Source organism: Agelaius tricolor, unplaced genomic scaffold (assembly GCF_023055355.1).
Source record: "Agelaius tricolor isolate 1412-34295 unplaced genomic scaffold, bAgeTri1.0.p SCAF_36, whole genome shotgun sequence".
Taxonomy (NCBI): Eukaryota; Metazoa; Chordata; class Aves; order Passeriformes; family Icteridae; genus Agelaius; species Agelaius tricolor.
Window position 1 is genome coordinate 2,717,410 of NW_027269296.1, and position 16,063 is coordinate 2,733,472.

General features: G+C 54.6%; 1 protein-coding gene across 1 annotated transcript; it reads left to right on the forward strand.

The window, feature by feature from the left end:
* Nucleotides 1-12,760: 12,760 nt before the first annotated feature.
* LOC139602882 (gap junction beta-5 protein-like) lies at nt 12,761-14,311 on the forward strand. The gene is made up of 2 exons (XM_071453083.1): nt 12,761-12,872; nt 13,460-14,311. Exon 2 carries the CDS (start codon nt 13,484-13,486, stop codon nt 14,309-14,311), a length of 828 nt encoding a protein of 275 aa, XP_071309184.1. The 5' UTR covers nt 12,761-12,872; nt 13,460-13,483.
* The last annotated feature ends 1,752 nt before the right edge of the window (nt 14,312-16,063 follow it).

The following is a 16,063-nucleotide window of genomic DNA, read 5'->3' on the forward strand; positions in this document are numbered from 1 at the left end:
TCCCCACCCAGCACAGGAAAATGAATTTCACATTCTCCTTCTCACCCCAGAGAGGGAAACAATAAAGTTTTCTGGGGCAGAGCTTTAGCTGGAGGCCTGGGAATTAGATTTAAACCAGTTGATTTGGTAAATCTGCCCAGTTTGCATTCTTTACTTTTCCTCCCATCCAGCTTCTTTCCTTCCCCCATAAAGCCACATCTAATAAAAGACTTTAGGAAAGTACCAGATTGGCTTAAAAAGGGACTAAAACCCACATCTGGGGAGTAAGAGCTGAATGTTTTTAAGCAGATATGGGTGTGATGGAGTGATGGATCAGGAGAGGAGAATGCTGGGCAGGTGAACCATGGCAGTGCCCCAGGTGGAGCAGCTCTGCTGGGGAAGGGGCTGGGGGCTCCCTGCTGGCCCTTCCCCATCTCCCCTGGCACCCAGAGCAGGGCCAGGGTCTCCTGCAGCCCTTCCCAGCACTGCTGCTCTTGCTGCAGGTTGCACATTTGCTTTGCTGCGAGCTGGCAGTGATTTAAAATCATCCTGCGCTAATCCATATAAATTCTTTTAATCGTGGATTTAATCTTCTAAGCGTGCTGTAATTAAATTACCACCAGTCAGAGGCACATCACTAAAGGTGTGAGTTTACAGGACCCTGGGCAGGGCTTCAGGACAGCCCATGGCCATGGCCAGGACAATCAGGCATTTCATGACTTCCCCTGACACTGCTTTTCCCCTTTTTGTCTCTTTTTCCCAAGTCATTTTGGTTGGAAAAGCATTGTATCCAATCTGTGCATGATCCTGTTGGGAAAATCCATCCACAAACACCAGAGGTTTATGGCCAAAAAGGAGACAGAGGAGTCCTGGAACTTTATTCCAATCAAGGCAGAGGCCATGGGGCATTCCTCTGAGGTCTCTCCAATTTTTAGAGGACACAGCCTCCTTTTTATCCCAATTTCCCAGCTGCATTTCCCTTCTCTCTTTCCCATTTCTGAGGTACTTGAGAGGTTCAGACTCCCCACAACACCTGATCCCAAAGATTTCCCTCTACTGTACAACCCTCCCTTTTAATTTCTAATTCTTACAGAATTTAGGGGTTTTTCTTCCCCATTGTTTCTTTCATCTCTCAATATCCAATTTCATTTCTCAGCAAACCTAAAGTTTATTTGTAAAATCAAATCTCTTTTTCCATTCGCCAATCAGTGGAATCCTTCCCATTGCTTCTTTTATCTCCCAGTGCTGGTTTGATCTCCCAGCAGACCCAGAGCTGGTTTGGGAACACAAATCCACCATTCCTGTCAATCCCCACCTGAGTGCCACATCCAGCCCTTCCTTGGACACCTCCAGGGGTGGGCACCAAGCCCCCCTGAGCAGTTCCAATGCCTGGCAGCTTTTCCCATGCAGAAATTCCTCCCGGTGTCCAACCCGACCTTCCCCTGGCACAGCTCAAGGCCATTTCTCTTGTCCTGTGTGACAAGGAGGAGCAGGGGAGGAGAAGACACAGCCCCTGAAGGAGCTGCTGGCCAGGACAGAGCCTGGAGCAATCCAAGGGCTGGAATATTCCTGGAGAGCAGGAGGAGACCTGGAGGGAAGCACTCCCGAGCTCCCTGAGCAGAACACTCTGACGGGCTGGTGTTAATGGAGGGAAGCTCCGTGACACCAGAAGCACATTAACAAATTAAACTTTGGTGCTGGGAAGGGGAAAGTCTCGGTGAACTGCGAGGTAGGGAGATGACTGACTTCGGGAACGTGACAATTACTGTACTTAACTTTTTTTTTTACATTAAGAGCCAAATAGGAGCATATATTTAATTCATTAAACCAGTCTGAAGTGGCTCCCTCCATCCCAGAGCAGTTAATCGGTGCTCAGTGTCTCCTAATGAAGGGGTCCCTGTAAGGTCAGCCTGACACTCGTTAGCTAATCCGAGACTTATTTGTTTTGCAAATTGCTCTCCCATTTTGAACCACCGCGCTGCAATTTCCATGGCGGGGAAGCCGGGGAGAGTTCAGGGGCTGGGTTTTGAAGCCCTCAATCTGTCACTGGGAGGAGGATAAAATTAGCCTGGGAAAGAGAAGGAGCGGGATGCTGGGCTTGTTCCCAGGCAATCCAGCCACGTCGGCGCTGAGGGGTGGCTGGAGGGCTCTGTGGGCACCATCCTGCACATGCCAGGGGACCGGGGACATTGTGTGGCACTGCACACTCCTCACCATGCCTGGCGGGGCGGTGATGCCCTGCCCTTTCCATCCTCCTTCCATGGGAGACCTTGTGTGGTCCATGGGGGTCCTGCTGCCCTGCCCATGCCCTCTGCCCAGACCTGCATCTGAGGATGCCCAGAAACAGGGGAGGTGCACAGAAAGATGCCCAGAAACAGGGGATGTGCACAGAAAGATGCTCAGGACCTGCATCCTCAGAAACACCGAGGATGTGCACACAAAGATGCTCAGGACCTGCATCTAAGGATGCCCAGAAACACAGGGGATGTGCACACAAAGATGCTCAGGACCTGCATCCCCAGAAACACAGGGGATGTGCACACAAAGATGCTCAGGACCTGCATCCTCAGAAGCCCAGAAACACAAACAGAAAGGTGTTCCCAGGGATGGCAGAGTCCCTGGTGGTTCTGTAGGGCTGTTCTGGGCAGGGACACAGCACAGTGAGGGCATTTCTGGATAGAGGGGAAGCAGTGGGGACACCCACAGAGCCTGAATTCGCTGTTTAAACCCTTTTTCTTCTCTCCCAGAGGCAGCTGGAGGTCTGGCTGCTGTCCTGGAGCACAACAGGTCCACCTCCACGGGAGTTCATGTTTATCTCCAAAGGAGGAAGCATCTCCCACCCTTTCCGTGGGTGAAGATTCTCCTCCCTCCTGCATTCAGATTTGTTTTACAGCCATGCCCATGGGAACAAGCTGACACATGTCCCTTTGCAGCCCAGTCCAGCTCTGTTCCTGTGACACACAGGCCACAGCTCCTCATCCCCTCCTCGCCTTCCAGAGCTGGGAGTGACCTGAGTTTTGCTCTTGGAGCACAGCTAAGGCCTGCATTTTTTATTTTAGGTCCAAAAGCAGAGTGATGTGTAAATTGGGGCTCTCAGCCTTTCCTGCCCAGCCCCTCAGCCGGGAGCTGCTGCCTCCCCCTGCTCCAGGGTGGGTGATTGGGGCCTCCACTCCCAATTTCCCTCCTGTGTGGAGAAATCAGGAGCCAGAGCAGAAGGCAGCAGCTCCCTGTGCTCGTGCTGGGGCTGCTGCCCTGGCTCTCTGGTCACTGACCTTTGGCCATGAACTTGTAGCAGGGATTTTCCTCTGGTTTCAGAGCAGGATGACTGGGAGCACTGGGAGCAGACCCCGGCTGTCCTGGCTGCTCTGCTCATTCCACTTGGCAGCTGCTTGAACTTAGAGGGAGAAAGAACCTTTATTTTCCAATATCACAGGCAAAAAAAAAAAAACACACCACCTTTACTTTAATTTCCCCTTTAAAGTAATGACATCTATAGTGTAAAGAAAGCGTTCCGCTGAGACACAAATTTTTTCCCAAATGTCATGGAAATGGAGGAATTTCAGCAACTGTATTTGTGTGCAAAAGAGGAGAGAAAGTAGATTAATTTTAAAAGGTTACATTGATTGCAGTCAGGCATGGACCAGCAGCAAGGAGCCCAGTGCAAGGAGGTGTGGGGAGCTGCTTTCCTCTCCATGGGGCTGTTCCACCTCAGCATCTCCCCAGGATTCTGAGACACCCCCAGTGCCACAAGCCAAAAATCCTGAAATCTGTGACCCTGGAGCTTGGGAGAGAGCAGCCCTGGCTCCTGAAACACGAGGCTTCATCCATGAGGCTTCATCCATGAGCAGGAGTGCTCATCCTGGGGCTGGTGGTGAGGAGTTCCCTGGGAACAAACTGAAGAGTGAATTTTTACTGGATTTTATTTCTCTGCGGGATCCCGGACATCTGGGAAGAGCTCCTGGTCCTTCAAGGTGGTGAAGCTGATGTCCTGCAGCTCCGGTGGCACAGAGAAGGAGCTCGGAAGCCTCAGTTTCCAGACAGGCTGGAGAGGAGCTGGGAGCCTGACATGGTGGTGGAGCAGGTCAGGTTCAGTGGGGTCCCTCCAGCCCAGCCTGGGGTTTTTTGGAGGCTGCAGTCCTGGCTTGGGTCTGCTCCTGAGGGTAGGAGGAGCTGCCTTTTGGAGTGCTCCTCTTCCAGCACCTCCAGAAACCTTGGAGCAGTTTGTAAGAACCAAAGAGTGGCAAAGACAGCCTGGAAGTGTCAGCAACGCCCGTGTGCTGCACGAGGGAAGTGTTCCTGTAGCAGATGTGAGCTGTGAGCATCCCCAGGGCAGTGTGGGGTCTCCTGGAATGGTTTTGCTGATTTGGGATCACTTATCAGTGGCCTGCTTCAGGCACTGGCTGTGTTTGTATTACACCATCCACCACCTGGCCTGGCCATCAGGGGGTGGGATGGACACGGGCTCCTGGGGAGGTTTCTCCTCACCACCAAGGCACCATGGCTGGTGCTAATGGCACCTTCCATTTGCAGGGCAGTGGGACACAACCTCGAGGGGTAACTCACGGGATCTTCCATTCCTCACCAGGACAAGAGCTGGGGGCAAAGCCACCCAAGCAGAAAACGAGAGCCCGAGCCTCCCTCATGAAAGCACAAGGGAATTTTTAAATCCCAATGACCGCATTTCCCTCCCAGAGCTCCTCTCCTCCTCCTCCTACAGGCACAGGAGCCGTCCCTTGGTTGGAGCTCCGGCGTTTCCCACATCAAGCGCGAACCAAGGCTGACCTTCCCCGGCGGGCAGCAGCGCCGGAGCTGCACCTGCATCTCCACATCAATGCAAAAACCCCATCAAAACCCATCAACGCTCAAAACCCATCCTGGCAGGGTCATGCCCTGCAGCGTGGGGCTGGGGAAAGCCCATCCCAGCCCGGCGCTGCCCCAGCCACGTCACGGCTTCAATGGCAGGAGGAGGAAACGCTTCCCTTGATCAGGAGGGATAAGAATAGCGAGCGGCAGGCGGGGTGTGGATGAAAGGCTCTCGTTGTTCCCCCTCCCGGGGCGATCTGGCCCTTCCTTTCCCAGCCATAATTGCGTGGCAGAGGAGAGTCACGCTCCACCAAAGGCCGAGCGCCGCGGGGCCGGGGCTCCAGGCTGGGTGGCAATGAGCGGGGAGGCAACGAGCAATGAGCAACGAGCAAAAGCCAGCTTGCTTTTGATGCCTCTCTTCTTCCTCTGACGCGCTGAGGAATGATCAGGCTCTGAGGAAGGCGTTTGGAGCTCTGCCTCGCTCTGCAGAGGGGATCAGCAGAGCGATCCACGCCAGGAGGGCACAGGGACAGCACCAGCCCATGCCCCAGGAACTGCTCCATGGGCCAGACTCAAACCCAACATCCCTTGTCGGAACTCAGTGCATCCCTCTGGGTGTCCAGAGTGTCCAAGGACCCCTCCAGGGGGCTCAGAGACCCTGGCACACAGCCCAGAACATCTGTGGGTTTGATTGTGACCCCTGGAGCAAGTTACCAGCTTTGTATGAGGACCTGAAAGTCACACAGGTTTGAATAGTGTAATAACAAAATGATCACAGGGTGAAAATGTAGATTTTAGGATTTTTGATATGGGGGTTATGGGGACAAGATGGAGGAACTTGGGCGTGTCCAGCCTTTCTCCTTCTTCTTCTTCTTGTTCTCCATTTTCTGCAGTGATGTTGGCACTTTGGGGTTGGTTTAGAGTAGAAGTGCACTGTCTAACACAGGTGATAGGTATTGGGAATTAAGTGTAAATATGTTATATGTGGTTTGTAGTATAAAAGGACAACACCACCCTTAGGGTGGTCAGAGTGCCTGTGGCTGCCCTGCTGAGCAGACCTCAGCTGGGCAGAAAGAAAATTTAAAGATAAGAATTAATAAACAACCTCAAGAGCAAAAAGTGAAGAGTCCAGACTCGTTCTTCAGCCACATGGGCTGAAACAGAGACATCCTGCACATCTCAGGGCAGCAATTAACAAACAGCAACCCAAGAATCCCTGAGCCCTCCACAGCTCCACATCTCTCCAGCCATCACAATGGTGGACACTCCTGTGACCCTCCTGACAGTGGCCACTGGCTTTTGGTGGCTTCTGCTCTGGTGCTGGGGACAGCCTGGTGTGAAGGGCCGAGCCCTTGGAGGTGTTGTGACACCTCAGCATGGCCATTCCCAGCCCAGCAGCTGTGGTGGGGCCCTGTCACCTCCCACTTCCCTGTGTTTTTTCAGGTGTTTCCTCTGGCTTTGCTTTTATTAATTTATCACACGCACAGGGAGGATAAGTGGGCTGGAGCCTCCATCTCCAGCAGCTGAAATGGAATCATTACCCAGTGGATCCCACCTGGAGAAGCATTCCCAGCTGGTCAGCAGATAGTGAAGAAGTTCACTGTATCCGTTAGAGCAAGAAATTATCCTGGAGTGTAAGTTATGGCTCCAGCAGCCGTACAGGTACAAGAAATGAAATTAAAAGGGTGAGTGAGATGGCGATTTAAATGATGCTGTAGAAAACACTGAGCAGGGGACACCTTGATCTAACTGTGGATCCCTTTGGGAGAAGGGGGCCCAGCAGCAGTGTCTGAAGGAGATAAGAGGGAAAAACCTGACACAAGAACCTGGGAACATCCCCTCAGCTCTGCCAGGGCAGGCATCTCACAGCTGAAGTCCCTTTCCCTGCATTGGCACGATGCTGCACAACATCATCCCTACAGCTGGCTGGTATTTTTGGGGGGCTATTTTGTCCTATTTTTAGGAAATGCCAATATGGATTGGGGATTTTTTTGGGTCTGGGAGGGAAAAGGTCAGCCTGAGCAAATTTCTCAACCTGAACTGAAAGCAGGAGGGGTGACAAACCCACTCCAGCTTCAGATGGAGCTAATTAAAGTGCTGACATTTTAAGACATGATGATGTGAAATCTCTTGCTTCGAGCCAAGTCTGGGCCCTTTTCAGAGTTTAGTTCTGCTGCCCAGAGTTTCCAGGAGAGGTGCAAGCCAGCTGAGAGGGGAGAGGGGTTGTTCTTAATGTGGTATTGTCCTGACAGTGAGAGCAAGTTTTGAGCCTTTGGAAGAATCCTGTCACGTCAGGTTACCTGGGCAGAGATCCCAAGAAAAGTGGAGCTCTCCAGCTCAGGTGCCTGGGAGAGGATTTGAGTCTTGGCATTGTTATGTTTTACCCTGCAAGGAGAACAGGGGAGGAGAACCCCAGCCCTACAACATGGGGATAAACCGGTGCACACCCCAAAACCCGTAGCATCAGCCCAACAGCAGCGACATAAAATCCAAATGTGTGGAGTTTTCTGGAGGATGGAGGCTTTTGGGGTGCTCCTGGGAGGGCAGGGGAGGGTGGGCTGAGGCAGAGCCGTGTGCCATGTGCTGCCAGTGGGGCTGGGGCTGGGAAGGAGGGAGGGAGCTGCAATCAGGAGCTCTATTGTGGCTCTCGGGCTGCCGGCACAATGCAGCATTAAGAGACAAAGTCAGCTCGGCTCAGTGGGGTGCAGGAGGTGATTTGGGGGAAGGAGAGACTGGCTCTGACAGGTAGAAGGAGCCTGGAGTGATGGGGGGAAGGCCAGACTGCTGCTGGCGCCTGCAAACGGGTTCTGGCTCCAAGCCGAGCTGCAGGGCTGGGAGGGTGAGTGAGCTGTGCTGCTCCGCTGAGAATATCCCGGGATTTTCCCTGGAGGGACCTGTCTGCACCAGCCCTGGGGACAGGGATGCACCCAGGCATGAGAGACAGAGGGGTGGATGGACAGACAGACAAACAGATCTCCAGGGAGAGATTGATCAGGGCAGGGCAGGCACCAGCCCAGGCTGCAGCAGGAAAACCTTTCCATGTGGAGGGAGCTGCTGGGAGGCTGGGGCAGCAGCATCGTTTGGGGTCTGGGACTCACTTTAAAGCCCCACTCCTCATCACCATCCCCTCTGCAGGTGCCCAGGTGCTCCTACCCCTGCCAGGGGAGGCCACCACGAGTCCCAAAGGGCTGTGCTGGTGCCAGTGCGGGCACTGGGCTCTGGGGAGCCACGAGTGCAGCTTCTCATTGGGAAAAAATAATTTGGGGACAACCTATTTTACTAGCTCAGAGAAGAGGTGAAACACCCTGAGCTCTGCCCCACCACCATGGTCTCAGTGCAGGTGAGATGCTGGAGGTGAACTGGGGAATGGGAGGATGGAGATGAGGTGGGTCCAGGATGGAGATGAACTGGTGGGTTCAGGATGGAGGTGAAGTGAGGATTGTGAAGATGGAGTTGAACTGGTGGATGTGAGGGTGGAGATGAACTGGTGGGTTCAGGATGGAGATGAGTTGGTGGGTTCAGGATGGAGTTGAACTAGTGGATGTAAAGATGGGAATGAACTGGTGGGTTCAGAATGGAGTTAAACTGGTGGATGTGAGGACTGAGATGAACTGGTGGGTTCAGGATGGAGATGAACTGGTGGACATGAAGATTGAGATGAACTGGTGGGTTCAGGATGGAGATGAACTGGTGGGTTCAGAATGGAGTTAAACTGGTGGACATGAGGACTGAGATGAACTGGTGGGTTCAGAATGGAGTTAAACTGGTGGACATGAAGATTGAGATGAACTGGTGGGTTCAGGATGGAGATGAACTGGTGGGTTCAGAATGGAGTTAAACTGGTGGATGTGAGGATGGAGGTGAAGTGAGGACTGTGAGGATGGAGTTGAACTGGTGCATGTGAGGATGGAGGTGAGCTGGTGGCCTCTCCCCAGCTGAGACATTTTCTGCTCCGTCATCCTGAGTTTTCTGCTGTTTTGCCAGACTGTTCCGGGGAAGGCGGCTGAGCGTTCTCCCAATGCCATCTAGTGTCAGCTCCGGCAGCCCCGGACAGTTATTTTAAGGCATCAGCGCTGATTTATTGCGGGAGGATCTTTGAGGGCCAACAGGCTGCCCGGGCTGGTTATTAACAGCAGCACGGATAACTAACGGATGGGTGCGCAGGCTGCGCTGGATTATTTTTATTATCGCTCCTGTTTCGCACTAAAAACCCACCCTGGCAGGATGGAGTGCGAGGATGCAGCGCCGTGTCCGAGGTGATTAAAGTCTTTCAGCCTTCAGCCACTTGTCTTGTAGCCCCGCCATCACCTGAGGCTTAATCACTCAGAAAAGTGCTGTCATGTCCCATTGTCGCCGTATTGGGAGCGCGACCTCTTTCCCGTTTAGCTGCCATCTGAAAAGAATGTAACTTGCCAGGAGACAGGCGTGACTCAGGAGAATGGTGATGGGATATAAAGACTTTGACCTGCGAGCCGCCCATTTGGAGGCTGCCAAGGTCAGTGGCAAGGGCGGCGATGTCCTTTGCGCGGTGATTATTTGGCCAAACAACCCAAAACAGGCAGAGATGGGTCTGTCCGTGACATTCTGCTCCTGCCGTGAGGACATCGAGCCCCCAACCCCTCCCTGCCTGGGATTTGGGGCTGGGTGATTGCCCACGGTCCCCTCCTGCTTTGGAATTTGTCCTCCACATCTTTCCCTTGCCATCCTCACGGGGCCATGGGCTGCACAGGCTGAGAACATTCTCATTTCTGCCTTTTCAGGGGCAGAGAGCCACAGCAGCGTCTCCCATCTCCCATTCATCAGCCTGCCAGGGCAGAGGAAGGTTTCACAGGACAGATGTGCCCTGTCCCCTGCTCTCACCGTCCCCTGCTCTGCTCACCACCATCACCTGCCGTGATTTAGGTCCCTGCTAACCCCATCCTCATCCTCAGCCACTGCTGGCCGTGTCAATTTATCTCCCCGGCTGCAAACCACCTCATCGAGGCAGTTTGAATCGGTGATTAATTAAGGTCTCCCTAGAAATGAGGTTACTCCCTGCAGCCTCACATAGAAATGTAAGATTAATGGGTGCTGGCCGTGTCAGACGGCCACGACCAGGGAGGGCTTGCCTGCTCCCATCCAGACACTCCTCGAACACAGATTTTCCGTGGAAGAACTTCCCGTGGGATGGGGAACGCTGGCTGAGGAAAGGGGGTCCCTGGGCTGAGGCAGGGTTGGAAGCAGCAGCCAGCGATGCTCACAGACTCCCTCACGGCTGAGCCAACATCCAGCCTGCTCTGGGTGTTTAATTTTCACTAATCTGTTTGGGGTTTTTTAATTATCTGCAAACAAGGTGCCTTCTTCGTGGAATAACAACGGAGCTGGGGGCGGTGGGCGGAAGGGCTGTGCCCACACCCCTTCCCTGCCGCTCAGCACCTCTCCAGAACTTTGCCCAGGACTTGTTTTTCTGTCCTTATCCATCACCAGTCGCGGGATTCCGCCCTGCTAACCAGCATCTGCATGCAGCATCTCCGGCTGCAGGAGCCAGTCCTGCTCGGCTGGTGTGTAAAAGCCTTCGCAATCTCCCTGCGCTGCGAGCTGGAGGAGGCTTTAAGTGCAAGGCTCTTTAATAAGATGAAAAGAGCCCTTTCTTTCCCCACTGGTTCTCTGCTTGCTCTTTCACGCTGCCGGAGCCCGGGGGTTGTGTCAGGGCCTGCCTCTCAGTGGGCTGACAGGTTTCCTAACTCCCCTCCGTGCACTGTCAGCACAGCACCGGGAACAGCAAATTCCTGTTGCAGCAGCTGCAGGAGGAGGAAGGCCCGGTCGGAGCAGTGTGGTCGGGTTTTTGTCTCCAAAACATCCTCAGTGGCACCGGTGACCTGCAGAAAACCCTGGGCCTCAGTGTGTGCAGCAGGAAAATGGGTCTAATCCCATTTACCTGTCTCCTCCAGAGCTGGCTGCAGTGTTTGATTCATGTCAGCAGCTTGGCTGGTGACTGCGGGATGAATGACGCTATATAAATGCAAAGTGTTATTAATATTTCATGTTGTAGTGAAAATGTACTAATGGGGCTTGTTCCTGGAAGATAAAGTGCTGCCATTAATACACCTTTGTGTCCCCTGCACTGGGGACTCACCTGTGGAGGGATGGAGGGGCTCTACCCAAAGCAGAAACCACCCATCACACCTGGCAGTCCCCAAAAGAGGGGATTTTAACCCAGAAAGACACAAAGAGCCACTTCTGACACCCACAAAATTAGGGGTACCCGGGGCAGAACATCCCCCCACCCACCACTGGGTGCTGCTGGGTGGGTGCTGCTCTGGGTCCTCCCTGCCTGTGTGGGGGACACAGCCCCTGGGACCCCCCTTCCCAGCACAGCCACTACACAGGCACGTTAAAAAAAAAATTAAAAAAAAAATAAAAATGGGCTTGTTTGATTTCAAACTGCAGAACTCTTCCCTGGAGCCATCCGCAAACACTGGTAATTTACTTTACAGCTGTTTAGATTTGTTTCTCTACATTTTTTTTTTTAAACCCCAGCAGAATTGCAAATGAAATGTGTGTTTGCTCCTCAAATGACTCCAGCTCTACCTGAACTCCTGCACCCCACACCTCCTTGGACTCCCCTCCCCTCTGACCCCCATCCCTGCACCCCACAGCTGCGAGATGGGGGCCAGACCTCCCAGAGGGGTTCTCTGAGCTGGGGGTTCAGATTCTGGTATCAAGGAGGGGTGGATGGGGAAGAAACTTGTGCCAGCTTGCAGGTGAGGGGTGCACAGGTGAGCAGTTAATTAATTACCAGTGAAATTATCAACTACCACCCATTTAATAGAGGGTGGCAAGGGATAAATGCTAAATTATTGCCATGGTGCAAAGGTTCAATCAAACAGGATTATAAAGGGTGCTGTTCAGCTGAGAAGGGGGGCGCTCCCAGGGCTTCGGCCACTTTGGAGCGAGGGGAGATGGGTGCAGGGAAGGCATGGAGGGACCCCGGGTAGTGCTGAACATCCCTGCAGAAGCCGAGGACAGCCAGCCCTGAGCTCCCACCCCTCCCCACGGCGGAGCAGCCGGCTCGGCCCTTCCCGGCACGGCAGCGCTGCGTGCGGGGCCGCCCTTCGCCTCGGGAAATCTGGCTGGAAATCTTCCACGGGACACGTGGGGATCCGCCTGGAGCCTCGTCCCTTCCCCCGGGAATCTCCTCCTCGCTCCCAGGAGCGCGGGGGTGACTCATGTGCAGTCTCTGGGGCCGGGTGATGCTCTCCTGCCCTGGGCAGGCTGCAGCAGCGCTGCCGAGGGACACCCGCAGGTGAGCGGCCTGGGGACCCCCTCTGCCGCGACCCCCGGCCCCGAGAGCGTGGGGAGGGCGCTGGGGAAGAGCCTCTGCCCAGCCTGGCACCAGGGAGACGGGCACGGCAGCGTGCACAGGGAAGGAGGAATTTGGGGTGTGCGCGTTCCTCCAGGGAGGGACGAGAACCGGGAGCTCCGTGGCCGCTCCAGTCCTGCAGGTGGGTGCATTGGCTGAGCTGTGGGATGTATTCACCCCTCGGCGAGGGGGAATCTTGTTATTCCACTGGTAGGCAAAATATTTAAGGAGATCCAGCGCCAAACGCAGCCCTGGGAGTCTTTGCAGGGTGTGCGTTTATCCGGCACGATGCAAGCCGGGCTCAAATCGGCCACGCAGGTGCCTGGGGTCGGTGAAAATCGGTTTTTTTGGATGCCCGGCCCCACGGCAGCCCCTCGGCATTGCAGGGGCTGTGCAGCCCCCCAGCCCAGCCGCTGCCTCTGCCCTGCCGGGGGTTCCCCGGTGCCCCCTGGGCACGGCGTGGGCACACGGAGCGGCGGCACCGGGCAGATTCCAGCGGTGGGAGAGGACAGCGCAGCCCGGTGAGTCACGCCCCGGCTGCTCCTATTTGTTGTCTGCCTGGGCCAGGCTTGGCAACGTAAGGGAAATGAATAACAAATACCTGGGCAACGAGGCGGGAGCTGGGGCGGGATGGGCAATGAGCACCGGAGGTGGCTGCAGGATGCTGTGGCTGCGGCAGAAACCTCGAGTGGTGTCAGGTGCCCAGAGTAGGGGACAGTGCTTGGAGGAGACGTGTCACCTGGAGCAGGTCGGTGTTATCAGTGGTGTCACCCGGAGCAGGTCGGTGTTATCAATGGTGTCACCTGGAGCAGGTCGGTGTTATCAATGGTGTCACCTGGAGCAGGTCGGTGTTATCAGTGGTGTCACCTGGAGCAGGTCAGTGCCGTCTGTGGTGTCCCTGCATGCCAGCACAGGTCAGAGGTGGCCCCAGGAGCAGGGCTCAGTGCTCTGAGGCACACGGGGGCTCCAGTGGGGAACTGCTGCTGCTTCAGTGTCACTCTTGTGCCGAGGTGAGAGGCAGGATTGTAGAAAAGGCAAAAAAGGCTTTATTTAAAAGAACCCCGTGGCTTTATGGAGCGGTATGATAGATTTTATTCTATTGGCTACCTAACAGAAACATCTTCCTTACACACTGTCTTTGAGAGGAACAGAAAATTAAGTCAAAAAACACTACTTGCAAATTGTTTATAGTTAACAAGTTATCACATCTTTCTAGCCCCTGAAAACTTCCCACAAGCCGCTGTGAGAAGTTGCTGTTGTTCCTCTCTTGCTGTTTCTCTCTCTGTGTCCCATGACATCCACACTTCAGTGTCACGGTGTTTCCTCTCTTCCCAGGCTGGCTAAGAGGATTGGGGAGCCATGAACTGGGGCTGGTTTGAGGGGCTGCTCCGTGCTGTCAATGTGTACTCCACAGCCTTCGGCCGCATCTGGCTCTCCCTGGTCTTCATCTTCCGCCTGCTGGTTTACCTGGTGGCAGCCGAGAAGGTCTGGAGCGATGACCACAAGGACTTTGACTGCAACACGCGGCAGCCGGGCTGCACCAACGTCTGCTTTGACCACTTCTTCCCCGTCTCCCACATCCGCCTCTGGGCCCTGCAGCTCATCCTGGTGACCTGCCCGTCCCTCCTGGTCCTCCTGCACGTGGCCTACAGGGAGGCCAAGGAGGAGAGGCTCCGTGAGAGCCAAGGGGACAATTATCGCCGCATCTATCCCAACCCTGGCAAGAAGCGGGGCGGGCTCTGGTGGACGTACCTGCTCAGCCTCATCTTCAAGGCCAGTGTGGACCTGGTTTTTCTCTACATCTTCTTCCGCCTCTACAGGAACTACACCCTGCCCCGGGTGGTGAAGTGCGAGCTGCCGCCCTGCCCCAACGTGGTGGACTGCTTCATCTCCCGGCCCACCGAGAAGAACATCTTCACCCTCTTCATGGTGGTCACCACCTGCGTCTGCGTGGTGCTGAACCTCATCGAGGCCACCTACCTGATTGGGAAGCGGTGCCACGAGTGCCTGAATGCCGAAGGAGGGGACAGCAGGCAGAGCAGCCACGACTGCCCTGTCTCCTGTGCCAATCCTGTGGGCACGGGTGAGCAGGGGTTCCATGGGGCTGACTGCAAACCCCCCACGGCCACCACCCCGCTCACGGCCTCCTGTCCCAGCACGCTGTCCAAGGATGAGGCTGGTTCCTAGAGCTGCCCAGGAGGAAGCAGGAGCTGCTTGCCTGGCCTGCAGCTTCCCGGCTGCTCTTCCTCCTCTGTGCTCCAGTGCAGGAGTGCTGAGGGTGGCAGCACCCTGGAGCTGGGCTGTGCCTGAGGGGTCTCTGCCTCTCCTGTCCTGGGAAAGGCACTTTACATCATCCTGCTGAATTTGGGGTAAAGCAGGGGCTGTCGAACACGTGCTGTCCCTGGCAGTGCCAGGAGCAGCAGCTCCATGGCAGCTGTGAACTGACAGCGGTGCCCACACTCTGAGCCTGTACCAGCCAGGACAGACACCCTGATCCCCCAGGAAACCCCTCTCCCTACCTCTCATCCTACATCAGCCACTCCGTGGGTGTCAGGGCCACCTCAGACTGACGCAATTGTCATTAATAACACTCATTAGCTGAGTGGGGACAAGAGCAGGTCCCGGGTGCTGCAGCCACCACAGTGAAGCTCAGGATCCGGCCAGGCAGGCAGAGCCCGCTGTGGGCTGCTGGATCATCCTGCCTGGCCAGGGCAAAACACCTGAGCAAAACAGCCAAACACAGGAGAGGAAAACACCCCAAGCATTGATTAAACAATGACATTAAATGGCAGAATTTGATCTCGTTTGTTGTTGTAATAGATCGCGTTCGGCCGTGACACGGGCGGTGCTGCCACTTCCGAGGCCACCAGAGCAGCTGAGCATTAGCTGGCATGAATAATTAACAATAATTTCATGGCAAATGCACTCACAAGTAACATTAACACTGAACATGCAGCTCGATCTGTTACTGGTTTTGCTCTGCTCAGAGGGTGTGATAATTATTTTTTCCATAAGCAGTGACAGTGCCAGCGCTCCCTGGCTCTGTCCCAAAGGATGTGGCACAGGTGGTGAGGGGACACCATCTCTGTGTCCTTTATTATGTGACTGAGGCCATTCTCAGTGACAGATCATTGCAGTGATCCAGCTGGGACCCTCCATGGGCAAAACTGAGTTCTTTCCAACAGCTGGATGGGAGGCTGAGGGGCTGCTGGGGACAGGCAGGGCTGAAGGGAAGCCAAGGGCAGGTGGGGCTGCAGCACTGCTGGGACTGAACCAGCCACTGGTGAGGGTGAGGATGGTGGAGAAGCCCTGGGAGAATCCTGGCCACAGGCACTGAGCCCTCTGAGCCCACAGCAGCTCCTTGAGTTTGGGGACCTCTGGGGTCAGAGACACAGATGGGGAAATACATCTGTATTATCAGATGTACAAATCAAATACATCGGTACAGATGATGAAATAAGAATGTTTTCAACTTCTCAGGGGAAGTTGTGCTGGCACTGCCTTCCTTCCATCCACTCCTGCTGCTGGATTATCCACTTGAAAGTTTTCTTTATGAAGTGCATCACGTCAGAGGACACAAGTTGTTCTTTGTGTGCGAGCCATTGCCCCGAATTAAAGAGCATGGGCTGGGCTGTTTGTTTTCCAGCAAGGTTGGCCACTCCTGCTCCAGGATGGAGAGTGAAACCCCGAGGAGTTCCCCTGTGCAGGCACTAATGGGGACAGAAATGAGCCCCAGAAAAAGCTCCCTGTGCCACCTCTGCACACCAAAGCACAGCTGGAGCTGCTGCTCATTGAGAGACACCTGAAGATCCAGTTGCTGGGTGTTGTTGTGCTGTTTTGTCATGCTCAGAGCAAACATTGCAGAGCTCTGAGTGTCTTGCACCATCCAGGCTTGGGATAAGCAGCAGTCAGCCAGAAAAACTGAAGCATTCAGCTGCT